Source organism: Xenopus laevis, chromosome 2L (genome assembly GCF_017654675.1).
Source record: "Xenopus laevis strain J_2021 chromosome 2L, Xenopus_laevis_v10.1, whole genome shotgun sequence".
In the NCBI taxonomy this organism is placed as follows: domain Eukaryota; kingdom Metazoa; phylum Chordata; class Amphibia; order Anura; family Pipidae; genus Xenopus; species Xenopus laevis.
Window position 1 is genome coordinate 85,838,495 of NC_054373.1, and position 27,992 is coordinate 85,866,486.

The 27,992-nt window shown below is 39.7% G+C and overlaps 1 protein-coding gene across 3 annotated transcripts; it reads right to left on the minus strand.

The window, feature by feature from the left end:
• Positions 1–2,492: 2,492 nt before the first annotated feature.
• hnrnpr.L (heterogeneous nuclear ribonucleoprotein R L homeolog) lies at positions 2,493–27,510 on the minus strand. 3 transcript variants are annotated; one of them, XM_018246691.2, is made up of 9 exons: positions 27,351–27,510; positions 13,412–13,500; positions 12,480–12,593; positions 12,169–12,345; positions 11,261–11,396; positions 10,281–10,486; positions 8,582–8,731; positions 6,641–6,762; positions 2,493–6,052 (listed from the first exon to the last, which is right to left on the minus strand). In XM_018246691.2, the coding sequence occupies exons 2-9, from the start codon at positions 13,490–13,492 to the stop codon at positions 5,440–5,442; spliced, it is 1,599 nt and encodes a 532-aa protein (XP_018102180.1). In that variant the 5' UTR covers positions 13,493–13,500; positions 27,351–27,510; the 3' UTR covers positions 2,493–5,439. The 3 variants fall into 3 exon arrangements, with proteins under 3 accessions (XP_018102180.1, XP_041438062.1, XP_041438061.1); XM_041582128.1 differs by lacking the exon at positions 27,351–27,510 and adding an exon at positions 24,698–24,719; XM_041582127.1 differs by lacking the exon at positions 27,351–27,510 and adding an exon at positions 24,217–24,285.
• Positions 27,511–27,992: the final 482 nt, after the last annotated feature.

Here is a 27,992-nt window from a genome sequence, read left to right on the forward strand (position 1 = left end):
TTTATTTAAGGCACCTTCATAAGTTATGGTTGCTTTTTGTAATGACAGTAACCCACTATGCTGTAACCAGACTTTGAACTTAACACCATTTACAGATATAAACCAACCTGAACCAAATGAGCATTAAAAACATACACTACCTGAAATCCAGTAGCACCACCTCTACACAAAACCAACGTCATACAGTCAACACCTTAACTCATTCACATGACACCATAAAGCTCAAACAAAACCCGAGCTCACTTCCCATAACTGCACAATGATGGAGATTACATAGGTACTTCATAAATAATACATCATTTAATCTTCTACATGCTGTAAAACATACAATTTAGGGGGCTGGCATTCAAGTTCCAGGGCTGTAGTTTCTAATCTTCCAGGTTATGCAGTGTCTTGCACCTGAACAATTAAACTCATTTCAAAATATCAAAACAAGCCTGGATTAAAGTTTTAGAGATGTCACCATCAGGACTGCATTTAAAAAATCCCAAAATTGGAATATCCCATGGAGAATATGGCTCAAGAAGGTCATCCACCAAAAAAAAGACCAATGGTTCTTCTGATGGAGCTAGAGAAATACAGTTGAGACCAGAGATACAATACATGGGGCAACTGTTTGCTGGGACTCAAAACTGACCAGGACTGAGCCAAAATACATGGCAATTCTACAGGAAAACTAAGTTTAGTGTGCAATAAATCCTTGGGGTAAACATTCGCCAGCCAGCAGCACATTGACCAACACACACCCAGCTACACTGAATTTGTGGACACTTTTTGCGTCATATAAATATTTTATACGGTAACTTGAAATTATGTTGTTTTCGATCAAGTGGTAATAATCCAAATAAAATCAATTTTTATTCAAACTTGAGCAAAACATAATATTTTGAAACAATAGGCATGCGTTTTCATTATTTTTTTGAGCTTAACAGGTAAACTGATGCTACCCCACATTAGGTCCTAGAGAGGTAATGAGATTATTCCTCCACAATGAAATGGAACCCTGCAAACTTTTACAGTCTGCACATATTTTTACAGTCTGTAAAAATGCAGCCTTAAATAGTCACATAGTATGTTTATGCTCTAGCAAGGCTGACAAAAGTTTATTTATTTTAATTCAAAGAACAATCATTTCATAAATTCAACTGGATTCCAAGCAAAAACTAAAAACACAGAACATAAAGGGGCCGTCACCATAAATAATTCCAAATCCTTTTCTGTCATGTTAGTCAAGCAAAATAAACTTTACTTGCACTTATTAAATTATATAAATCTTGTTTCGGTTTCCCTCAATATTGGAATAGACAATCACAGCAAGCAGACTGGTGCCATTTTGTGGACAGTATTAAGGCAAGCTTTGTATTATGACAAAATCTTGTTATTGTGCCATAACAGGGGACCAGATTCCCATGCGCATACACTAGCTACACAGTAATAGGAGGTGGGGGGGGATATAAGACATGAAATGACATTTAGGGTAGGGGCACACTGGACGATTTGTCGCCAACGTTTTTAAAAAGCAAATCGCAGCGACATATCGCATGTTTTGTCTCTGAACAAAAACAAATGAAAGACACCAGCTCCTGTGCCCACAGCGCGTTTGTGAATCGCCTGTAGCTCCAAAACGCACTGAGAACCTTTTCCGAGCGATTTATCAGAAATAGCATGTACTTAGAAAAGCACTGAAATCTCCTAGACACGCACACACATACAGATAAGTAGCAGCAATTGTATTCAAATTACAATGCGAACGCAATGACGCAAGAACGTAAAGACGCCAGGTTACAGCGCGAAGCACAAACCGTTTCCGGTTTGGGTGGAGCACGTACCGCACAGAGTAATGGGATACAAATCGCTCTGTGCCAATAGTCGCTGTGAATCGTCTGTTCAAAAAAGACAATCGTCTTGTCGCCGCGATTTACTTTTTTAAAACGTTGGCGACAAATCGTCCAGTGTGTCCCTACCCTTAGGAAGTTCAGAATGGAAAGTAATTGATTTTTTTTTTTTTTTTTTAAACCTTTATAACAGGAATGGATTTTTTTTTATTTGGGTTTCACATTTATTTTGAAAAACGACACAGATTTTTTATGTCTGGGTGACAGGTCCCTTCCACAATTGCATTTCTAATGCATTGTGCTAACTGCTATGACCTCAACTGCATAACTAATTTACTTAACCACTTCAGTAGGACCCAACAAGAACAACACTGAATGCCCCTTACATTTGTAATGTTTTTTTTCCAGGAACACAACCTGTCTGCCTAAATCATTACAAAACCAAAATATCATTACAAAATAGCTAGTCTAAGCAAATAAAATTACAATTTTGTCCACTTTAATCAATATCTCTCACACACACACACACACACACACACACACACACACACACACACACAGCATGTGAAAACTGCTTCAGAAGATGGACGTAATTATTAATTTCCACAAGGATAATGGAGTCCACTTTGTTTAAGACACAGAAGTAGATTAGATCAGTCACAATTAAAGTTTCACTTTAATGCTGTGTAAACAATTTCATCTTTAATCAGTTCAAGTTTTGAAACACATTTTGGTAGACAAAAATGTTTTTCTTTACAAAATGAATTGTACGGCTGAAATTTGGAGGAACATTCTTGAAGTAGATGCTGACACCAATGGTAATAGAAATCCACAGTCAGTAAAGTACTGAGATCTTTGAACTGACTTGTATCCTCCACTCAGACCTGTTTGGAATATGAATTGAATTCCCATACATTTAATACAGTCAAAGATTTTCTAAACACTGCTGTAAATGAGTGATCAAAGAGATTTAGAAATCATGAAGTTGTGAGAATAGGTTCTCTCCACCTCCCCACAAAAGGCTTGTTTCAGGAAGAGGTCAGACAAATCCATTCAGGAACACAATTTGTTGAGAACATTTATTCATCAATGTGTAAAATCTCAGGCTTTAAAATTCTGTTTTGTATTTTGCCACCAGTTTTAATAGATGGCAAGCTTTTTCACAAAATCAAACTGGCAAGCAATTTCAGTTTCACAAAAGGCTAATTTTTCCTGAAGCAATGGATGTGTGTGCAGTTGTTAAACACATTAAAATGATTAGCTTTAGCTTTTTGCCCCCCTCACCACTGCACACAAGAAAATATTTATGAAAATTTCAAATTGACAAAAAAAACGATTTGTCAGTGCTAGAAATTTTAGGATTTGTTTTTTCCTATATCTAAAGCAAGGATAGACGAATCCTAGAATCTTGTTCTGACATTTAGGGCAGTGACATGTATTTGTTTGTCATCCATGGGAAATAGCCTTTCACACAGGCTACAGTGCATCCGACAATCCCTTCTAAAGCAGGAGAACACTTGCTGTGGAGATCCAGCTTAAACATGACAAAATTATGGAAGGAGCAATATTCTCACAATTAAGCTGATCAATGCATGTAAAGTGTTTTTTTGCAGGATAATCCCGATTCTCCTGACGCTTTGTCAATTAGGGGAGAGGCGATCTCCTGTGGACAACAAACTAGTACATCTGCCATTGCCCTAAGAACGAAATGCTGGTAAGCAAAATTAAATTTAAGATAAGAAAAGGTTAATCTGCCAAAATGTGGTCATAATCTAAAAACAAGCCATAATTCATAATGTGAACACCATTACCTGCAGAATAGTGAATTAGTGAAAAAAAGTAGTGAAAAAATTTGGACAGATGAAATTATTCTGGACACCAAAAATAGTTAAAATCGTTAAAATCCTTAGAAAAATATTTTAGAAAAGGAGAATGTAATTTTTTTTATAAAAATGCTGGCAAGAAAAAAAAAGTACATTACTTGTTTCTGCACCAAATGACAAAGTACATATGTACCCTGAAAACTTGTACTACTGAAGGAAGTGGAGCAGTGTTTTTGGAAAAAGTCTAATGTGTTACTGGATGTAAGCATGGAGAGAGCATCTATATCATGTAAGCAATACCTTACAATAACTGCTCTGCCAGTCTCACTGATGCATATTCACAGTAAAAGTTAGATGCCATATTTTAGATAGTTTAGCAGACACAAACCTTTATCCTTTATGGAGTTTTATGAGCCAGTTTGTTTTTAACAGAAATTATACCAAATTTGCAAGGAATGAAGAATGTTAGTCTTCGAATGGCTGTTTAAATTTTCCTAGTCTGGTCGTCCCATCCTGAATCAATTTGTAGATTGAGGGAAAAAAAAAAAAATTATATATATATTTTAAAAAATATATATATTTTTTTTTTTTCCCTAAACAATTTCATATTTTGCCTTCAAACCACCTAAAAAATGCACATCAAGGTCAAGATTATATGGCAAACAAGTGTATTTAATGGATTTTTACAGATTAGTTTAAAACCCAATTTCATAGCTTTATATCATGGTTAAAGCTTTAAAGTAATTTACAGATTTGATCACTCACATATGCAGTTCAGACTTTTAAAAGTTTTGTTTTAAGAATCACAAAACTCAGTTTTTGCATGTTTTTTAATGATTCTTTTTCCTTCATATATGTATATAATATAAATGTTTTTTTTTTTTGCAATCAGATTTTCTGGAGTTTTATTGAAATTGTACATGAACAATAAATTTGTAAATACAATCACAGAACAAACGGTCAAGGATTTTGTTACCCAAGCCAAACGTGTTAGGCATACTTTTGCCTTCATAAAAAAAAATTAAATAAACACAACTTCACCTAGTTCTAGGAATCAAAAACTGCACAGTCATTTAATACATGAATCTTTAAAATATTTTTTGATTTTTTTTTTTTATAACTTGAGACAGCACTAGTGTTTAAGTTTATATACAGCTTAATCCTGTAGAAGATACTCCAAATCCAAGGGGAAATTGTCAATACTGCATTCTGTCAAAATCATGATTGAACATTGTCCAACAGCATTAAAACCCCTCTCATAAGAAAAAAAATCAAGTCTAAAACTACTAAAACACTGGTAATCTTTTAGTATTCTTGAAACGGGGAGGGGTTGTAACAAATGATTTTTAAACAAAATTACTTAATAGCACAAACACATTGCAGTCCATGTCCAGAAGACAATGCCACAAAATGACTTCTCTAAATATAAGCAGACAAAACTTTCTGCACGGTGGTGGAATGGGAAAGGAAAAAAAAGAGCTCAAATCCAAGATTTGTGCTCCAGTTAATTGCTAACTTTTGCCAATAATACTCTCTCCAAATCCCAATATCCAGAACACAAGGTTCAGCAATACTTGAAATACCATAACTCTACCAGTGCATACCATTTCAATACCAACTGTAACATAGCAATAAAGCAAAAGCTAAGGTATATACAGCGTAATGAAGAAACACTGCCTATAAAAATTACAGGCAGCATTCCACAAGCACAAATATATATATGAAATATATATTTAAGAGTGTGTGTATATGCGTGTTCTGTCTGATGAATATGACCTTGCCTACTTCCACTGCTGCCCATAAGTATCCTGATAAAACTCCTGGTTGTCATTACTGTAACCATAGTTACCAGTATAATCACCACCTTGCTGCAATGGCTGCTGGGCGATAGGCTGGGTCCCCCAGTTCTGTTGATTGTTGGTCTGGCGGCGCTTGGAGTCTGGCTGGGTATAACCATCTGCCTTTCTTTTACCACCAATGTTGCCACCTCTGCTGCCACGGCTACCTCTCGAACTCCGTCCTCGTGGCTGTTGAGGAGCGGGCCCTCCGCGTCCACCACGGGAACCTCGAGGAGGGCCCATTGGAGAACCTCTAGGAGCATAGCTGGATCTCCCTCCACGTTGGGGAGGAACAGATCTACCTCTGGGGGGCGGTGGTCCACCCCTTCCGCCTCTACCTCCTCTTCCTCGCACAGGGTAGCCATCGTCATAGCCATAGTATGGATCATCATAACCCCCACGGTAGTCATGATAGTCGTACGAATAATAATCATCGTAGTAATCTTCATATCCATAGTAATCTTGGGGAAAGGAATAGCCCCCTCTGCCTCCACGGCCCCTGCCTCTACCAGAAGGTGGCATACGAGGTGGGGGGTAATAGTAATAATCGTCATACCTAATGAATTAAAACAATAGTTAGCATGCATAAATACTCTAAGAATTAAACCATTTTACAAATACATTCTAAATATATCAACACATTTAAACTTAATGTGCTTCTTATAAGGAGGCTGCTTTCACATAATTTCTAAAAATGAAAGCCAGCGCCAAAGGCACTGCTTTCAAATAAAGCCAAAAATGCTGATTGAAACCCAATATCTGTCCATGTACAGGTGTAGTCACATTAAAAATAAACAATATAAGTTAAAGGAGAAACATAGAAGAACGAAGCTTTAATATACCGTCTAATCTGCAGACAAATTTAAAACAAACAATTCTACAAAAGCAAGGTAAAGCCACACATGATTTTTTAAATATTGCTATTTAAAAAGTCCAAACAAAAATAATGAACAAGGCTTTAATTTGCCTTAAACCAGAGACTGGACTTGATTAATAAGTGTCCCTTACTAACAAAAATTTAAACAAAAAAACAACAAAATAATTGTAACCTCTCTATAGATTAGTTGGTCAGGTGTAGCCAGTCACATAATATTTCACTTTTCTTCAGAATAAAATGTTTAGCCTAAAATCTCAATATACTCACGGACTTCCCCGGGAAGCCTGACGTGCTGCTTGACGTTCCTTCCTTTTTTTATCAGGTGGCTTAGCAAGAACTATTTCAATATCTTCCCCTTCCAGTTCTGTTCCATTCATCTCATCCATGGCCTTAAAATTTAAAGGAAAAATAATCAAGACAAAGGCAGGTTTGTTAAATGCAAACCCTATGCATTCAAAATCCACAGTTCTACCCATCATATCTTTAACCATTAAAATAAGTAGAATTCAGAACATGAATAAGTACTGATAGATCGACACACAAAACCTGATGAATAAGCAATGAAAACAATTTAAGTCTAAAGCATTAATATGCAAAGCCCTTCTAAGGCATATGAAATGTCTCTGCCACCGGTTAGTGCTTTCCCTTTCCATGAATTGGAAATGCTCTACCTATGGCAGACAAAAGGCAGTGATAGACAGCACTAATAAGACAGGAAATTTAATGTGAAATACTCTCAATTAGCTCAATATATTACAGTCACAAATCCTTGTTCCCTTTTGTGTAATGACAGTATAAGGTACTTAAGGTTGTCAGACCTCTCACGGGCAGGGTGCATAAGTATTCGTTTCTTTAATCTGTAGTGGTAAAACAGTGAAATGCTTTTAAAGGAATGAGAACGCGTTTTAAAGTAATTAAAATATCATGTACTGTTGCCTTGCACTGATAAAAGTTGTGTGTTTGATTTCGAAAGACTACTACAGTTTATATAATAGGCTGCTGTGTAGCCATGGGGGCAGCCATTAAAACTGAAAAAGGAGAAAAGGCACAGATAACTTAACAGATAACAGACAGAATCTGTAATGTAGAACAATGGTATCCTACAGAGTGCATCTGTTATCTGCTATGTATAACATGTGCTTTGAATGGCTGCCCCATGGCTTTACAGCAGCTTGTTTATATAAACTATAGTAGTGTTTTTAAAGCAAACACACCAATTGTACTAATGCAGGGGAACATTACATTATATTTTACTTACTTTAAAACACTCATTTTTTAGGTGTTACTATTCCTTTAATAAGGGAGTATTTGCTGGAATAATCCCTTGGTTCAATGTGCCCCCCAAATAGGTGATTTTTTCCCCCTCTTCTGACCACAATCTTTCTGAGGAAAAAAAGATATATTTCTCTGGGTTGCATTATATGGAAACTCAAATGAATATGGCACCATCACAGAATTCCACCTTTCTAACATGTCAGTTGGTCAAATTTGTTGCACCAGTCAAATGTATGAGAAAGGACTTTGACCTGTAAACATCTAAAAGCAACTACAATTCAGTTGTGAAGTTGTAGGCCACAGAAATTCACAGAATTGGCCTTCAGCATATTGAAGCATGTAGTGCTTGTCCTCACTCACTGCTGAGTTACAAGCTGTATCTGGAACAAAAACTATTCATCACAAAATTAATAAAATGGGATTCCATGGGTATGTAGCTGCACATACAGGACAAGCAAATCGAGCATAAGTGAAACGTCTCATGGATTAGTCTTGGTTCGGTGGATTCTAGTAAAACCCAACTAGCAGTTATGCTGGTTTCACTCAAAGATAAAAGGTTGGACATTTGTCTTTTTTCAACCCAAGTTACTTACTATGTTATTACATGGATAAAGGACCAAGAACATTGTAGACAGCTACAATCCTTGGTTCCATTAAAAGCACCCCCCTCAATTTTACAGCAGTGTGACGGCTCATAACATCTCAAGTCAAGTTCCCTTTATCATTGCTCCAACAAAAAACATTGATCCCTGTGGGGGTGGGTTGTTTTGTGGAGAGTAGAAGCCAAAGACAGACAAGGTTGCTTGCTGTGCCATGGCAACAAAATATAGAACTTATTAAGCAACTGCAATTAAAGATAGTAAAATAAAAACATTTTTATACTCTCTCCTTATATATAGCAATCACCTGCTTCAAATAGATATTTAGGCTTACCCTCACTGCAGCATCTCTTTCATCAAAATGCACAAAGGCATAATCTTTCAGTTTTTTCACACGCTCCAGCTTTCCAAAGACAGAGAATGCTTTTTCCAGAATCTCTTCAGTCACAGTGGAGGAAAGATTTCTTACAAACAGAACTTTAACCTGGCAAAAAAAAAAAAAAAAAAATGTTTGGTAAAGGCTTTAGTTCAGGGGTGTCCAAAAGGTAGATCGGGATTTGCCAGTAGACCTTTAGTTGGTGATCAGTAGATCCCAAGTAGGGGTTTTTTTTTGGAAAATGTTGAATTCTCCTTTAAAATAGCATAAGAATGTCGAAAACTTCAGGCACAGTTTCTCAGGTTGCTGAATTTCCACACACTGGCTCATTTCAACTCCATATGTATGACACCATAGGCAACTCGCAGCTGATTTACTGAAATGGTCTCCTGAATTTGTTTGACAAGCAGTTTTATGAACACCACTCTTGTTAAGATAGGTTGAAAATCTGTTGACCGACTAGTTAACCACTACATATTGATGTAAAATCTGCAGCGGTAATTTCAAAACTGTTATAACACCTAACATGCAGTAGCAGACAATTTGCTTTATTTAAGTTTTTCTTTAAAAGCAACAGCTCAGTAACAATTCGTTTTTCTTCAGAGTACAGTGTACTGAATTTGAAAGATTTAAGTATATAAGTCATAACAGTTTTGTTAATACTGCTATAATGCTATAAAAGGGAATCTTTTATTTGTCACATAGATACAGCAGTGCCCAAGCTAGTTAAGAAAGTAGATTAAGGTTTTCCATGTAACAGACTGCTAGTGGGCCCAGAAAAGGTATAGTCAGCACAGAAAGCAAACCTGCTATTTCTCCCTAAGGCTAAAGCAGTTTGTGTCTTTTATACTTCAAGTCATCCTTGGAGGTCCAAACATTACAGAACGTTACAGACTTAAATTAAAAAAATCTGGGGCATCAGTAATTCAGGTTGTGCACTCAGAAGTGCCTTGGAGAACAAATAGGTTTCCTTCCCAAATCTTACCTTAAATGGCCATCATGCCCCCACACTTCAATTCTCCAAGTATTTTCACCCAAGGTACCAGCCCCAGAGTTTGGCAAAAAGTGCATCACAGTTTACCTGTATATTCACTGTTTAAACATGTATTTTACTTTTTTCTATGGACATTATTAAAGTGGGGGTGTGAAAAAACTGCTACAGATTCTCTCTAAAACTGAGGTTATGTATAGCTATAGCAAAACAAAATCCACTAACACATTTGACCTTAAAAAATAAAAAAAATTATATAAAACGCTTGACCCAACATTACTTACATGTAGTATCACTAAATACTATAATGACATTGTTGTTTTGGTTTTGTAAAATTAATAAAAATTTACACATATATATGCATAGGGTGTTAATATCCAAATATTTACTTGTATTATTGCATATGGGCAATTTTTTATATATGGAAAAAATTGTTAAGTATTTCAATCTAATTCAATATGACCCATGTCCAAAGCACAATAATCATGTCAACATTGTATATCTATCTATCTATCTCTCCATATATAAATAATAGTCCAGAAAAAGCACTCACAGCCATGACCATCAGCTGTATATCAAAATATATTTATTCGTGCATGGTGCATCAACACGTTTCGGCTCACATATATAAATATATATAAAACTGTTGCAAAGCATAAATCTCACCTTTGCCATTATTTCTGGATCAGGTTCCTCAACAGGATCTGCCCACTCCACGGTCACAACATTGCCCCACACTTTCACCTTGCCACTCATCAATCTGCGTCGAGCCTGAGCTGCAGTTTTGTGATCTTCATATTCCAGAAAGCAGAAGCCACGATTTTTCTTTTTATCGTCTGGTTGATGGTAGAGAATCACTTCCATCAAGCCCTCTGGAAGGAAAATTATATTTTAGGATGGTAGTTTCACATTCTAGTGCTACTGTTGTCAGCTTCTAAAACAAACTTTTGAAAACTTTAATGAATGTACTTGCAAGATCTGTTTGAACAAGACTGTGGACAAAAAAAAAAAAAAATCTGGGTAGAAGAATGCTGCTGATAACATATAGATATGTTTAGCTTCTATGTTGTTATCATCAATGAACAGTATTCTGCTCCGTATATCAGAGTTTAAAAATTCCTCCCCCCCCTGAAAAATAAAACATACATTTCAATAAATAAAATACATTTTAATTTTCCAATTTGTGTTTGTGTAATGAAACAAGACATATCGTTTCATAAACATAGTAGCTTTCCTGGTCGTCAAGTATATTTTCTCTTTATAAGCGATAACCCACCCAATTTCTATAAAATAAACTTTGTTGTTATGGAGGACAAAATGTGTTTTTAAATTTGTGCATAGCCAGGGCAGAGAAAAAATAATGCTGAATCTAGTATACGTAATTCTTAAACTTTATAGTCATAATAATGCTACATTTGCCAAATTGAGAGAATATTTGAGATTAAAACAATGGAAATCATACATATTTTAAGCCCTACAAGATCAAGTAGCAGTAACTGAAATAAGTAAGATAAGTTTAGCAAGAACAAAAGGATACCCCATTCTGAGAAATTTATTATAAAATACATTTTTAGAGCAAGTTTTGTTAACAGAAAATTTCCCAGTAGTGCAAAAAAAAAAAATAAATAAAAAAAATTTAACATTACCTGTAACTTTGCCAAATTCTTCCAAAATATTCTCTTTAGTTTTGTTTTTTGGGATGGACCCAACAAACAGTCTGTTGTTAGCCACAGAAATGCAAACGCCGATGTGTTTGCCTGGCCGGATTTCATAGTTGTCACACTTAATGCAAACCAAGAGAAGATGTGAACATAAAGCATATTTTGAAAAACAGATACAAAAAGGAGAAGAAAGGAAGATCAAGGATAAAAAAAAATACATTGACCAATGTGACAGTCTGGAGTGTCAGGTGGCATTTAGGAAAATGGACATGATTTGCAGACTAGACATCTGCATTTAAGGATTTCTCAGAATCTTTAACCCTGATTTAGGAAGACTTTCCTGCAGTGATTAAAATAAATTTGCTGTTCATGCCTAGCATTAATAGTATAAAAGGAACAATGTTATTTGCTGAAAAATAATCTTTTCCAGAATATGGAGGGAAAATAACTATGGTTTGAAAATATAACAGAATACAATTTTCCATTTAAAGCAGAAATAGTCAGCATGTGATTGAACAACAGCATTATGATACTTAGTATAACCAAGGATAACCCTAAATTAGTGAATAACATTGCTTATGTCATTAATAGCTACATTTGAGCACAAGAAAAAAAAAAAAAAGAGCGAAAGGAGCGTAAAAACAGTACATTATGTGCAGAAGCATTTTTAGGAAATTGTATTTGGAGCTTAAAAATCAGGGATGGACAAATTTGTCCCGTTTCGACAAAAATTCACTGCCAGCGAAATGTCGCTGACGCCCATTAAATTTTTTTGACACGCAACGACATACAAATCTATAGCCGTCATTTCTGCGGCAAAACAGGGCAAAAAAATTCGCCCATCCCTACTTAAAATACAACACTGGAAACAACCCAATACAGAAAATACTAACCAATTTAACAGCTTCCAGTGCATCTTCTTTATTACAGAAAGTTATGAAAGCATAGCCTCGATTCTGCCCAGAAAGAGGATCCATCATAAGTCGAAGATCCCAGATGGGACCTGCTTTTTCAAAATGGGGCACAAGCTCATCTTCAAACAAGTCTCTTGGTATTTTGCCAACAAAAACCTTTGCAAATGAAAAAAAAAAAAAAAAGCCAAAATTATTAAAATAAATAGTACACACATGAAATACATGCTGTCTGTGAACTTGCTAGAAAATAATGTAAATGCACAGTTTCGGATAATGACCTAGACACTGACCTCTGTCCCAATCCCAGGCTGAGCGCCTGAAGATATAGATTCTGGAGGAGGACCCCCATACTTTCTCTGTCCTGTTGTAACATCTAGAGTGTATCCAGTTCTTTCCAATAATGCCTGCAGTACAGAAAGAATGCATACAAAAGTTAGCACCTTGAAGAGCAACAGCTTTTTGACTGCAGGGGTCAGTAAGGCATATTTATCCAAAAATGAAAAAAATATATTTTGAAACCTACCCTACACCAATTAATCTGTGTATACCACTGCAATATATTTCATAGTATTTTTCAAACTAGTGTAATTTCAATCTTTGACAAAAAACACAGGTTAATTGCACACTAGGCATTTTGAACAATGCTGCCATCAGTATTGGTCAAAGCACCCTGTCCACCTGCAATAGCTCCTTGTGTTATTAAATGGAAAGTTCTCCATTACAAAAACCCACTTGCATCACAGCAACCTAAAGGTTGCACAGTTGTCTCTCTCCCCCCCCTGATATTAGCAGGTAAGCTTTCTAAAAGTACACCGTCACAAACGTTTTTTTTAAATATGCGAACAGTTTCCAATGTGCTTTTTTGCACTGCCCCAAAGAAGATTTATTTAAAAGGTATTGGAGCTTCTCAATCCTTTGTACATGTAATATTTAAATTAATATTAACGCACTTTCATCACTTGGTGTTACTGTTCAGGAACAAATGCAGGACAAATGTTCAGGAACTTATGCAGCAGGGGAGGTGGAGAGTGGCATGATATAAAATAACACTGGGCAATGGGAAAACCACAGATATAACCATCATGCATCTTAAGAGGATGGCAACCATTAGAAAAAAAAACCCATAATAATAATAATAATAATAATAATAATAATAATAATAAATAATGTACAGGTGCACAAATGCATTTTAAATTGGTGGTTTGAAATTATAATATATTACCTTGATCTTTGCTTCATCTGGTGCCTTGGCACTCTCCTGTGTTTTATTCCCCTGCTTCTCCTTTTGTCTGTAGTTTTTCATGGCTAATTCTGAAAAGAAGATATAGAATTACAAAAATTAAGAAAACTAGATTTTTGTTAATACAGGTATGGGATTGCTTATCCGAAACCAGTTATCAGTGGAGATCAGTCTGAAAAATGCAAAGGCAGGCATATTTGGGCCAATCTCTGCTCCACGTACCTGCACAGACAGGCAGAAACTGTGCCTGTCAGTGCAACTGTAAGGAGATATAGAAGGATCCTCTTCTCTGTCGATCTTACAAAAGCAAGTGGAAAACAGTGGCAAATCATTTATGTGATAGGGGTCTTCAATCTCATAATGACTACCAATTCAATGACTCCCGAAGAGACACTTGGCAAATATACTTCAATACAATGAATACAACCAATATAAACATTTCTTGGGTATGTGGGTATCGTGCAATCATTGATCATGGATGAAGGATATCTGCTGATGATCTATCAAATTGCCATGCCAAATGTGGGAAAGCATGGCACTGTTCTCAGACACATTCACACTATCAGATGATTAGTGATTAACACACAGATCACAAAAACAGGATTTTTGATACTCACCGTTAAATCTGTTTCTCTGTGGTCGATAGGGGGACACAGGGACTATGGGCTCCACCCTCCAGGAGGCAGGACACTTATTCAAATGAAAAAAGGGGGCGTGCCAGTACTGTGGCTTAACCCCAGGCTAGAGCCAATGTATTCAGTTGGTACCAAAGACCTGCTAACCAAAGAACATAAGTAATGCTCATAAACATATATTAACGGCAGAACAGATAACTCAGGAAGAAATTCCACACAGACCAACATGGTCAAACTCGCATAGGGCGGGAAGCCCTGTGTCCCCCTATCGACCACAGAGAAACAGATTTAACGGTGTGTATCAAAAATCCTGTTTTCTCTGTTGTCTCAAGGGGGACACAGGGACTATGGGGACTTAACAAAGCAGTCCCAGAACAGCAGGGTGGGAGCGAGAGAAAAGACACATTATTGCACCACAGAGTGCAACACCTTGCGGCCAAAAGCGGCTTCCGCAGAGGAAAACGTGTCAATTTTGTAAAATTTTGTGAAGGTGTGAACGGAGGACCAGGTAGCCGCTCTGCAGATCTGGTCCAAAGAAGCCGAGTTGCGCCATGCCCAGGAGGCTCCCACCGACCTCGTGGAATGGGCTCGGACGCCCTCCGGCGGAGATTTACCTTTGGCTAGGTAAGCCTGACGAATGGTCTCCCGTAACCATCGAGCAATGGCGGTCTTGGATGCTGCCAGACCTCGGCGGGCCCCAGAGGGCAGTACGAAAAGATTTTGAGACAGTCGAAAATCCTTGGATCTCTGAATATACCAGCGGAGAGCCCGGACAACGTCCAGACCATGAAGTCTGCGTTCCTTGTCGTTCTTGGGATCCGGGCAGAGTGAGGGTAGAACGATCTCCTGATTTATGTGAAAGGATGAAACCACCTTAGGCAGAAAGGACGGTAAGGTGCGGAGCACCGCTTTGTCTTTGTGGAAGACGAGGAAGGCAGGATCGCAGGATAAGGCACCGAGTTCAGACACTCTCCGAGTTGATGATATTGCCACGAGGAAGACAACTTTCCAGGTAAGCCATTGTTCAGAGACAGTCCCGAGAGGTTCGAAGGGGGGATCCAAGAGAGCATCCAAAACAGTATTCAGGTCCCAGCCGGGGACTGGTGGACGGAATGGAGGACTGATGTGTGCTACACCCTGCAGAAAAGTGCGGACGGAATCATCCAGAGCCAAACGGTGTTGGAACAATACAGATAGAGCAGAAACTTGAACTTTCAAGGAACTGAGCTTCAGGCCCAACTGCAGACCCCGTTGGAGAAAAGACAGCACTCTAGGGATGTTGCAGTCCGTGAAGGAAAAGGGGCTGGAGATGGGAATGGCGGTGTCGTTGCACCAATTCCAATAGTTGCGCCAAACTCTGTGATAAGCTTTAGACGAAGTGGGCTTGCGTGATTGCAGCATAGTAGCAATGACGTCCTCCGCTATTCCCTGTCGTTGCCAGATGGCCGCCTCAATAGCCAACCCGTCAAAACGAAGAGGCCCGGGTTGTGGTGGGAGATGGGACCCTGGCGGAGTAGATCGTGCCTGAGGGCTAAGCGAACGGGCGGTGCTATGGACATGTCCCGGAGATCCGAGAACCACGTTCTTCTGGGCCAGAATGGAGCTATGACAATGACTGTGACAGGGGACCGCTTGATCTTCTTTAGCACCCGCGGTAACATGGGAAGAGGCGGGAAGATGTAGGCCAGGTCGAACAGCCAACGTTGTGTCATGGCGTCGACTCCTGCAGCGAGAGGATCCCGGGAGCGGGCGAAGAAAGTGTTCACTTTGCGGTTGGTCCTGGAGGCCATCAGGTCGATTTGCGGATGCCCCCAACGACGAACGAGATCCGCAAAGGCTTCCGGGTGAAGCTCCCATTCCCCTGGGTCCAGGAGATTGCGGCTGAGGAAGTCTGCCCTGGTGTTGTCGACTCCCGGGATGTGAATGGCGGACAGCCTTGCCGCATTGGATTCTGCCCAACTTAGAATTTGCTGAACTTCCGCTAGCGCTGCTCTGCTGCGGGTTCCTCCCTGACGGTTTATGTATGCGACTGTGGTGGAGTTGTCGCTTTGGACTCTTATCGCTTTGGCCTGGAGAAGAGAGGACCAGTGAAGGAGCGCCAACTTTACGGCGCGGAGTTCCAGGATGTTGATAGAGAGTTTGGACTCCGCGGGAGACCACAGACCTTGTGCGGATAGGGAGTTGAATGTTGCTCCCCACCCCAGGAGACTGGCGTCGGTCGTGAGAACTGTCCAATCCGGTGTGGCCCAGGATTGACCCCTGGAAAGATTGCTCGGCTTGAGCCACCACTGAAGAGACAGCTTGGTGGAGGGTAGAAGAGTCATCTTCTGAAGGAGAGATCCGCCTTCCAGGCAGCTAGAATGTTGGCTTGAAGGGGGCGTAGGTGAAGTTGAGCAAAGGGTACCGCCTCTATGGTGGACACCATGGATCCCAGGACTTTCATGGCCAGATGAACAGTAGGAGACAGAGTGCAGAAGAAGTTTGGAAAGAGATCGTAGCTTCTCCTGTTTGTCGAGTGGGAGGAAGACACGTTGTGTCAAAGTATTGAACTCGAGACCCAGGAAGGTCATCTGATGACTGGGAACAAGGTTGGATTTCTTCCAGTTGATCGTCCAACCGAAGTCTTGTAGAAGGACAATCGCTCGACGGAGATCCTCTTCGCTCCTCTCTGCTGTGCTGGCCTTGAGGAGCAGATCGTCCAGATAAGGGGTCACAGAAATCCCCTGAAGCCGCAATGCCGCAGCCGTCACCGCCATGAGTTTGGTGAACACCCTGGGGGCTGATGTGAGACCGAAGGGGAGAGCCACAAACTGGAAGTGACGATTCTTGAAGGCGAACCTCAGGAACCGATGATGAGGAGGCCAAATTGGGACGTGAAGGTAAGCATCCTTGATGTCTAGAGACATCAGAAATTCCCTCGACTCCATGCCCCGAATGACCGATCGCAGGGTTTCCATTTTGAAGCGAACTGAGCGGATGTACTTGTTGAGGAATTTCAGGTCCGGAACTGGCCTGAATGATCCGTCCTTCTTGGGAACAAGGAAGAGGTTGGAGTAGAAACCGGAGAAGGTCTCTGATGGGGGTACCGGGACGATCACCCCACTTTGCTCCATCTTGTTGATGCAATCCAGAAAGGCCTGGGCCTTGGTGGGACTGGTTGGAATTCTGGACATGAGGAATTTTCTTGGGGGAAGGGACGAAAAATCGAGATGATAACCCTCTGTGATGATCTCGTTGACCCAGGCGTCTGAGGAGTGTCGACTCCACACCTCCCGGAATTGCAGAAGTCTTCCCCCTATGGATTGCTGCGATTCCGGAGGGGGTGGCCCGTCAGCCTGATACGGGCTTGTCGGAGGAAGATTTGTTCTGGAATTTGGAATTCTTCCAAGTTGGGCGTCCCTTGTCAGAAGGTTTGGCTCGAAAATTGGAGCGTCGAGGCGGACTGAATCTTCGTGAAGATCGAGCAGATTGGCCTCGAAAAAATTTTCTTTGACGAAAGGACTGAGTAGATCTAGCTTTAGCTTGTGGGAGGAATGTGCTCTTTCCCCCAGTGGCTTGGGAAATAATTTTCTCGAGTTCCTCACCGAATAGTCTCTGTCCCTTAAAGGGTATAGAAGTTAGGGACTTCTTAGAACTGAGGTCAGCAGACCAATTCTTCAGCCAGAGGGTTCGCCTAGCGGCTACTGATAGAGCTGAAGTCCGTGCTGTGATCTGCGCGGTGTCCAGTGTGGTTTCGGACAGATAGGCCGATGCCTCAGCTATGGATTGAACAGATGAGACGAGGTCTACTCTAGGAACACCCTCCTGAATATCCGTAAGGAGGGAGTCAGCCCATGCTTGAATCGCTCTGGCTACCCAGGCCGACGCTAGAACCGGACGCAGGGTAGAACCGGCTGACGAGTAAACGGCTTTGAGAAATCCTTCGAGACGTCTGTCAGATGAGTCTTTGAATGCAGCCGCGTCTGTCACTGGAAGTGTAGTTGATTTTGACAAACGAGAGACAGGAGCATCGACTGTAGGGGGCATAGACCATTTGTCCACCAATTCCTTTGAGAAGGGGTAGGATTTGGAGAATTTACGAGTGGCTTGAAATTTTCGTTCCGGAAAATTCCACTCTTCTTGTATGATAGCTAAGAGCTGATCGTGAGATGGGAAACAAACCGAGGATTTGTGTTGTCTTTTGAACAAGCTGGAAGTTCGCGCCTGTTCCTTTGACTGAGAAACTTTTAATACCTCAGTAACACCTTTGATGATATGTTCGATATCGTGTTGGACATCGTGGCCTTTAGCCTCATCCTCAAGTTCCTCTTCATCCTCCGACGACACCTCTGAGGGGAGAAGTTCGCCCTCTGAATGGGAGGAATCCCCTCCCACAGTTGAACCATCAGAGGGAGTGTGGGTCCCTGTGCGTGGTCTGGAAGGCTCTGGTCTCTTGCGTTTTCCGCTGGACTTATGCCCTAGTCTGGTCAAGGCTTTACCCAAATTATCTGCGAGGGCAGGTAGATTTTGCAGGGAGGCCAGAGACTGTGAGAGTTGCAGAGCCCACAGAGGAGCAGGGGGTTCTGAAGATGGCCCGGCTGCGTTGTCTTGAGGAGTGTCGTCTCCTGATGGGGGGCCCGATAGTTCTGTGTGAGGGAGGTGAGAGCCCCCTGAACCAGGTACAACAGAAGCTCCCTTGGAGCAAGATCTGCAAAGGGGTTCCCCCTGTCCCCCTGGGATTTTGGATTGGCAATTCTTGCAGGCAAAATAGGTGATTTGTCCTGCTGTTGCTGGTGCTCTGCCCCCCCCCCCGCCCTGGGGAATAGTCCCCCAGACTTACCTTCTGCCATGAGCAGTGTCTGTGGTACCTGCTGAATAACTGGCTGTGTGCACTGGAGTAAAGCAGCTTTGTCCCCAAAAGATATAGGCTGCTGCAAGGGCAATGCGCTGCAAAAACGGACTCTGTAGAGGCGCTAGATAGAATGATGCGCTCTATAGTTAACTAAAGGGAAGGAGAGAAGCGTGTTGAGGAGCGCAAAATGGCCACCGCATTGGAAAGGGCGCGAGATGCGGCATGAGAGAGAGGCTTGGAACGCGGTTCCGCCCCCTCCTCACCCATGCGTTCCAGGGGAAGCGCGCTGAAGCGCTAATGGCGCCAACAGTAAGGAGACGCCTAAACAGTACCCCTGGAGCAGTGTGTTCCTGGAAGATAAACCTTCCCCACATGCAGTACAACAGCCAGAGCAGTAACAGATTGGGTAGGGGGGAGAGCAACCACAGCATGAGGTAAAAGTAGCCTTTATACTCACATGCAGCCACACTGTAAGGCCCTCTGCTCCCCCTCAAGGAGTGCAGGCATGCCTAACCGAGTCTGTTATAGCCTATGGGCCAGGGAATGACTCCAGTGGGCCTCCCACGGAGGGGGTGTACACAACAGATACAGGTAACCCTGATTGTGGTAGCACCCCTGTCTACTTGAAGCTTGAAAACTTGGAGCTTGCAGGTTGTCCATCCTCCTAGTAAGCAGGACACTTAAAAACTGAATACATTGGCTCTAGCCTGGGGTTAAGCCACAGTACTGGCACGCCCCCTTTTTTCATTTGAATAAGTGTCCTGCCTCCTGGAGGGTGGAGCTTAACCCCATAGTCCCTGTGTCCCCCTTGAGACAACAGAGAAATTACAAATCATAAAAACATTTAGAAAGGCAAAATATTTTGGATAGGTATGTCAATTTAGAAAGATTTAATAGGTCACTTATCGGTTCTAAACTTAGGTTTCCTCTACTTTCTCTCTGAACAAAATAACCGAGTAAGAAAGCAGCTATTTTTCTCTGCCCTTGTTGTTTATTCTGTACTGTGTCTTTCAATTTGGATCTGGCATTCATTACCAGTAAATGGACATTCCTTGTTATTCTTTACAAGTTCTATTTTAACAATAGCATGTAAGTTTAGAGGTGTGTTTGTATCTTAGTAATGTCAGACTGGGTGTTTTGACTACTGTTATCACAAAAAATTAAAAACAGAAGCAGTCTAAGCACTCTTCTTCATCAGCCACTGTTACAGTATCTAATGTATTAATATTCGTAAGACTAAAACATCATATAGAGGTGACAGCTAGACCTCTGTTCAAAAATGCTCTGGAGATCTGTCTCATCAAAATATGTTTCAGGCACAGCATTTTTAATAGATTAATATGGGACGTGACAAAAGACTCAGAGGGACATTTTTGCCCCCGCTGTGTTTGGTCTGATTACAGCGGTGGTCAATATAATCAATCTGACAATAACCAAGCTGTAAGCCATTGTAAATGTGAAGTACTGAACCCAATGTCGTGAACTTATAGAATAAGGAAACCTTTAAAAGAAGTTAATGTAAAATTGATGAGGTGCTATTCTAAGCACTTATGCCACTTACATTCATTAATTTATTTTTTTAATTCCAAGATAGTAAGGGATGCATGCACTGTTACAAAGAATGAATTTTGTTACAACAGTGACACCTGCTGTTCAGTTTCCTACCATTCGGACCACCAAGTAGTCAAGGAATTGTCAGGAGAAAGAAAGAGGGCTGCTCTAATTTTCTTCTGCTTTAAGGACAAGTACATCAAAAAATTAAATTGTTTTAAAGTAATAAAAATATAACGTAGTGTTGCCCTGCACTAGTAAAACTGCTGTATTTGCTTCAGAAACAACTTCTGTTTATATAAATCGTGATATTTTCATTACCTTTATGGTGTTACTGTTCTTTAAGATTTGAGAAAGGTTTCTAAAGTTTTTCCTAATCAGAATAACATCAGACCAGCCCTTTTTTTCTTCTGACAATTCCTTGACTACTTGTGGTCAGAATGGTAGGAAAATGACCAGCAGGTATTGCTATTGTAACAAGTCATTCTTATTAAAAGTACATGTATACTTTGATATAAGCATAAGTGCTTAGAATAGAACCCTCAGCAATTTTACATTTACTTATCCTTTATGCAACGGATGTGGGCTCATATTTAATAGTGCAAATGCCAATAAGAAAAATGTGATTGTTGCTAGATTGCAATGGCATGACCAACTAAAACTAGGGGGGTCAGCTGGTTGATGAAAACAAAATAAAAGCGCAGATTCTGAACTCATATTTTTCATCTGTCTACACAAATGAGGAACCAGTAAGTGAAGGTTTCCTTCTTAACAGTCCCAATTCTAGTAATACAACTAATGATGCATGGTTCACACATGAAGAAATTCAAAAGAGACTTTAACATGTTAAGATTAACAAAGGTCCAGGGCCAGATGGTATTCATCCCAGGGTAATTAGCGATCTTAGCTCTGCGATTGCCAAACCTCTTTACTTAATTTTTCAGGATTCATTGAGATCTGGCATAGTGCCGAGAGACTGGCGAATTGCTAATGTGGTGCCTCTATTCAAAAAAGTATCCCGTTCTCAGCCTCAAAACTATAGGCCAGTTAGTCTGACATCAGTGGTAGGAAAGCTTTTCGAAGGGTTAATAAAGGATAAAATACTGGACTTCATAGCAAATCATAATACTATGAGTTTGTGCCAGCATGGATTTATGCGTAATAGATCTTGCCAGACTAACTTAATTTCTTTTTACGAGAATGTAAGTAGAGACCTCGATTCTGGGATGGCAGTGGATGTGATTTACTTAGACTTTGCTAAAGCATTTGATACAGTGCCACACAAAAGGTTACTGGTTAAATTAAGGAATGTTGGCCTGGAACATAGTATTTGTACCTGGATAGAGAACTGGCTAAAAGATTGACTACAAAGAGTGGTGGTAAATGGAACATTTTCTAATTGGACCAGTGTTGTTAGTGGAGTACCACAGGGCTCTGTACTAGGTCCCTTGCTTTTCAACTTGTTTATTAATGACCTGGAGGTGGGCATTGAAAGTACTGTTTCTATTTTTGCAGATGATACTAAATTGTGCAGAACTATAGGTTCCATGCAGGATGCTGCCACTTTGCAAAGTGATTTGTCTAAACTGGAAAACTGGGCAGCAAACTGGAAAATGAGGTTCAATGTTGATAAATGCAAGGTTATGCACTTTGGCAAAAATAATATAAATGCAAGTTATACACTAAATTGCAATGTGTTGGGAGTTTCCTTAAATGAAAAGGATCTAGGGGTCTTTGTAGATAACACATTGTCTACTTCTGGGCAGTGTCATTCTGTGGCTACTAAAGCAAATAAAGTTCTGTCTTGCATAAAAAAGGGCATTAACTCAAGGGATGAAAACATAATTATGCCTCTTTATAGGTCCCTGGTAAGGCCTCATCTGGAGTATGCAGTTCAGTTTTGGACTCCAGTCCTTAAGAGGGATATAAATGAGCTGGAGAGAGTGCAGAGACGTGCAACTAAATTGGTTAGAGGGACGGAAGACTTAAATTATGAGGGTAGACTGTCAAGGTTGGGGTTGTTTTCTCAGGAAAAAAGGCGCTTGCGAGGGGACATGATTACACTTTACAAGTACATTAGAGGACATTATAGACAAATGGCAGGGGACCTTTTTACCCATAAAGAGGATCACCGTACCAGTGGCCACCCCTTTAGACTAGAAGAAAAGAACTTTCATTTGAAGCAACATAGGGGGTTCTTCACAGTCAGGACAGTGTGGAATGCACTGCCGGGTGATGTTGTGATGGCTGATTCAGTTAATGCCTTTAAGAATGGCTTGGATGATTTTTTGGACAGACATATCAAAGGCTATTGCGATACTAAACTCTATAGTTAGTATAGGTATGGGTATATAGAATTTTAATTAAAAGTAGGGAGGGGTGTGTGTATGGATGCTGGGTTTTCATTTGGAGGGGTTGAACTTGGACTGTTTTTTTTTTCAACCCAATTTAACTATGTAACTATGTAAAACAATCCTTTGGTGCATAAATAAAGGAGAAAACAGAATTATATGAAGGATTCTCCTAGAGTCCAGACGAGTACAGCACTGAAATATAATCTCCAAACCTTAACAGAGCCCTGATTGTTAAAGAGCAAGTTGCCTAGAGACAAGAGTATCCCCTTGCTTGAGAGTCTGGTCACCATGCCAACATCATTCTGCACAAAAATGCATTTAGCCAACCAAGCACTTTTGTCTGAGGTTTTACTGATCTTTCACGGATTGTAGCCAGCACTCAAATAAAAAATGTATTGGAGCATTTTTTTAGCAAAATGAAATACGTTTGGTTTTTTTGTATTTTTTTTTTTTGTAACATCAGGTCATGGTCTGGATTTAATGCTAGCATAATAATTGTAATGCAATAGTTCTATAAATTCCCCTTTTAGGGGAAAAATTAAAAACTGGGTAAATAGGATGTGCAAGATAAAAAAAATGTTTCTAATATAGTTAGTCAGCTGTAAATGGTAGAGCTAACTATTGCCTAATAGCTAGAACACTTTCCTGCTTTGCGGTTAGTCAGCGACTTGAAGGGGGCCACATGGAACATAACTGCTTGGTGAGTTTACTTTTGATCTGTAGCATGCAGCTCTGATTCAGACCCATATGGCTTCCCCTAAAGTCATTGATTGGTTACGGATGGGTAACCAATAAGAAAGCTGCAAAGCAGGAAGTTGTGTTCTGGCCATTATGTTAGACATCTGCTCACATCAGCCTTTATAGAAAACATTTTCTATTTTGCACAAGCTATTTACCAAGTTTTTATTTTTATTTGTACCTATAAAACTCTCATTGCTTCAGAAGGGGCAATATTAAAATGGAATTTATACTTTGGGAGAACCACAGGCAGATGTCACCCATAAGCTATTGAAAGGGATGTCTGCCATTTTGTACAAGAAAACACTTTTCTTAATGTACCCTTTTAAAATAAAATATTAATTCTTAAGTAATAATTAACTTAAGTTTGTTCCTACTGATCCTGTGGATTTGTCTTACCTCCTTGGCGAAGGGGGATTGGGAAAGCACTACATAGTATTTTATAGTGCAAGGAAAAGTATCTTTTTTTTTTTTGCCTAGTCCTGCTACTTTAAATAAATGCTATATTCAAAAATGTTCTAAAGGTGTAATGTAATGGCTATGGCTAAGGTTTTAACTGCCCTGGTTCTTCCTAAGAGTAAGGCGGTTGTCAAAGCTGCATGCAATGCTTCCCATTGATAAGGTAAATATTTTGCCTAGAATAATGGTAACAAGCACGGATCACTCAAAAACACTCACATTGAAATTCGAGTGGTTCCCACCAATGGTCATCAACATCTGCCATAAGCTGTGTTCACTTTCTTTTCACTGCCAAGTGTCAATGGGCAAAGATAAGTATAAATAGGCCAGACGGAGACCTAGGCATATGTGGAATTCAACTATTCCATGTAGTGAGTCACTACTGTAGTATCGCACAGAAACCATAATAGATTCAGGTTAACATATTTTTAATAATGTACATTCCTTTAAGCAAACAGGAAACATAACTATATATCTTATTCAAATGTAAATTGCTTTAACACCAATCGCTTTAACTTAGATACAGGTGTTAATGATTTTTTTTTTTACAGACGATCCTAGCATCAAGAAAACAACTTAAAATTTAAACTGAAGAGCAACAGAAAAACTGGGGAAAAACAAAATAAAGATCAACATCGAGTTATCATAAAGTGAAACTGTCTACATCTTTAAAATCTGAATAAAATGGGATAAGCATTACAGGTATGAGATCAGTTATCCAGAGAGCTCTGAATTACGGAATGCCCATCTTTCATAGACTCCTTTTATCCCAATTTTAAAAAACGATTTCCTTTTCCTCTGTAATAATAAAACAATACCTTGTACTTGATCTAAACTAAGATTGAATTAATCCTTATTGGAAGCAAAACCAGCCTACTGGGTGTATTTAATGTTTACATGATTTTGTAGTATACAAGGTATGAAAATCCAAGGAAAGATCCATTATCTGGAAAACACAACAGGGAAGGAGGGACTAAAACACTGATGTTACAAATTGTAACAATTCTCCACAGCTTACAGACAACATACAGGAACTAAATAACCCACAATGCATTGCACTGTGATGTTCCTTTCCTTATTGAAATCACGTGTGGGGTTTGGAGGATGCAGGCTAAGGACAGATGGTTGCTGATACAAAGTAGCAGTAAACTCAGCAAAGTAGTCAGACAGATCAGCAGGAGGGTAGGGGGTTAGGCTTATGGAACTGTTCCAAACAGTAAAAAAAATTATGAAAAGTCTGCATAGTTTTTAATTGATGTATATTGCAAAGTTGCTTGAAATTGCTTAATTTTCAAAAAGCTTAAGTTATTTAAGCTTAAGTTATTTAAAACTTAAAAGTTTTTGTGGAGTTCCCCTTTAAGATCTATATATATTTGCATTTAACCAATGGTATCCAACTTATCTATAACCAACCAAGGTCGAGTAGGTAAGTGATAAAAGCATTACATTATTTTTGACGATTTGCTTTTTCTATGCTATAAGAGCACACACTGAACTAACCTAGACTAATTCAATGTTTAATAACAAAAGCACCTTTTTTTGTGCTTAAAAAAAGTGAACTAAAACTTAAAGGGGTGGTTCACGTTTAAGGTAACTTAATATGTTCTAGAACGGCCAATTCTAAGCAACTTTTTAATTGGTTTTAATTTTTATAGTTATTTTCTGGCTCTTTGCAGCTTTTAAATGGGCGTCGCTGACTCCCGTCTGAAAATCAAATGCTCTGTAAGGCTACAAAGGTCTTCTATTGTTACTTTTTATTACTGATCCTTTTATTCAGGCCCTGTCCTATTCATATTCCAGTCTCTTTTTTAAATCAATACATGGTTGCTAGGGTAATTTGGACCCTAGTTACCATGCAAATTGAAGAGCGGCTGAATAAAAAGCCAAATAACTCAAAAACCTTCAATAATAAAAAATTAAAACAAATTGCAAATTGTATCAGAATATTACTCTCTACGTCATCAGGCACGTTTCAGGGGCTGCTGCCGCCTGAGGCAGCAGCCCCAATGCCGCCCCTCCTCCTGCTCCGCTCTTCTAACTACCAGCGTCGGAGCGGGTGGAGGAGGGGCCGCATCGCTAGTGCAGTGAGCGCTATTGCGCTCGCTGCGCTAGAAGAGCCGAATTTCCGTTTTAAAAAACGGAAATTCAGCTCTTAAAGTTACCAGAGGCGGCTTTTTGCCGCCCCTGGTAACTGGCCGCTCCGTGCCGCCTGAGGCAAGATTCTCACCTTGCCTCATGGCCGGAGCGGCCCTGTACGTCATACTAAAAGTGATCTCAAAGGTGAACAACCCCTTTAAGTAGAAAAGTAAAAATGATACACAATGTCCTGGGGTTTTGTACTAGCCCAAGCCAACCACAGCCTTTTAGTAGTGAAGATCCAAGCCTCTGATTATCTTACTAGTATCCCCTCCCCCATGTTCCTTTATCCTGATTCACACTACAATCTCTGAGCTGCGGTAAGTAACCTGAGCTTAGATACAGACTTACAATATATTGTGTATATGAAAGGGTCAATACATAACTGATTAGTAATTAAGTAATACATTCCAGTTAAAGATCTAATTTAGAAAATTCCTTACCACTAGAATACAAGGTAAACCACAATACAATAGGTTTCTGGAGCAGCACTCCCTTTATAGCGTGAACAAAAAAAAAACAAAAAACTTTCATTCGGTCACATCATTTCAATTGCTGCTAATGACTCAATTACTGTCCAATTTGAAATTGACACCGATTGTGAGTGCCAAGCGAGGAGACACTAAACTGTCCAGCTGCTGCAAAACCACACATCAAAGCACCTTCCAACAAGAAAAAGATATATATTTTCAATGATTCTGTGGTAGAATTAAATAAGAGGTCACAATATTAAATATAGGTGAGAATAAATAAGGACTATGGCTATGGCTATAAATCAGCACCCAAGCCATGGACCTCTCCACACAAGGATCACTATAGCTCAAATGAATGACATATTCCCTCAACCCAGAGACACAAACATTTAGCCATTCCTTATGCTTGCTTTCCGAATATGCAATATGCAGGGACCAATAACAGAATTATTTTCCTCTAAATGATCATTTATAGAAGCCAATGAGAACTTGATGCAGTAGCCTTCCATTTGCATTATGCTGTGATTTTTATCTAGTCCTAACAGACAGAAACAATTCATTCCTGCCGAATTGAGTTTACACAGCTTCACGTACTGCAATTTATACCGTAAAGAGGACAAGAACAATGGCGGGGAAGGTAGTCATACATGTCTGCTACACAGGTTCGAACATTAGAGCTTTGCAGAAACCCTGACCGGATGCTCAGACGCTTACACAACGAGAACAAGGAAAAGCCTTACTCACCTGCAGAGCTCCCGGCCCTCGTGCCCCACGCCCGCTCTTTCACTGAGCTAGTAAAATGGCGCGCCTCACGGACTACGAACCACCGCCTTCTCTATCCCTGCTAAACCAATCAACAATAGTGGCCGTGGGGTCCACACCACCACCTACCAAGGACTAGCCTATTGCGGGTAGGAGGGGCCGAATGAACGAGAGGGAAGGTGTTAAATCTCAGCCAATAAGAAAACGGAGTACGTAAGAGCTTACGACAGTCTTGTGAAAGGAGCGGTTCTGATTGGTGATTGTGACAGAGATTGTATGAAATTGCTGCCTTTGGGATGGCTTAAAATGGAAAAGAATGGAATGTTCAGTACCGCAGGTTGGAAGACAATGCTGCTGCTGGCTATTGTTTGGCTCGCCCAATATATATTTCATGTACCTATATATATATATATATATATATATATATATATATATATATATATATATATATATATATATATATATATATATATATATACTAGACATTAAGACACGACCTTTATTATATAGGATATATATATATATAATTACTATATATGTGCAGCATTTGTGTGTGTGTGTAAATATATATATAGTGAATAAAGTACACCCTCTTGTAAATTATAAGGATATAATACACAAAAG

Excerpts from the sequence above, each read along its gene's own strand:
- hnrnpr.L (XM_018246691.2), bottom strand. The coding sequence starts at position 13,492 with ATGAAAAACTACAGACAAAAGGAGAAGCAGGGGAATAAAACACAGGAG. Across the intron at positions 11,397-12,168 it reads CACTGGAAGCTGTTAAATTG|TGTGACAACTATGAAATCCG; the intron begins GTTAGTATTTTC and ends GTTTGCATTAAG. Across the intron at positions 6,763-8,581 it reads AAAGAGATGCTGCAGTGAGG|GCCATGGATGAGATGAATGG; the intron begins GTAAGCCTAAAT and ends TTAAATTTTAAG.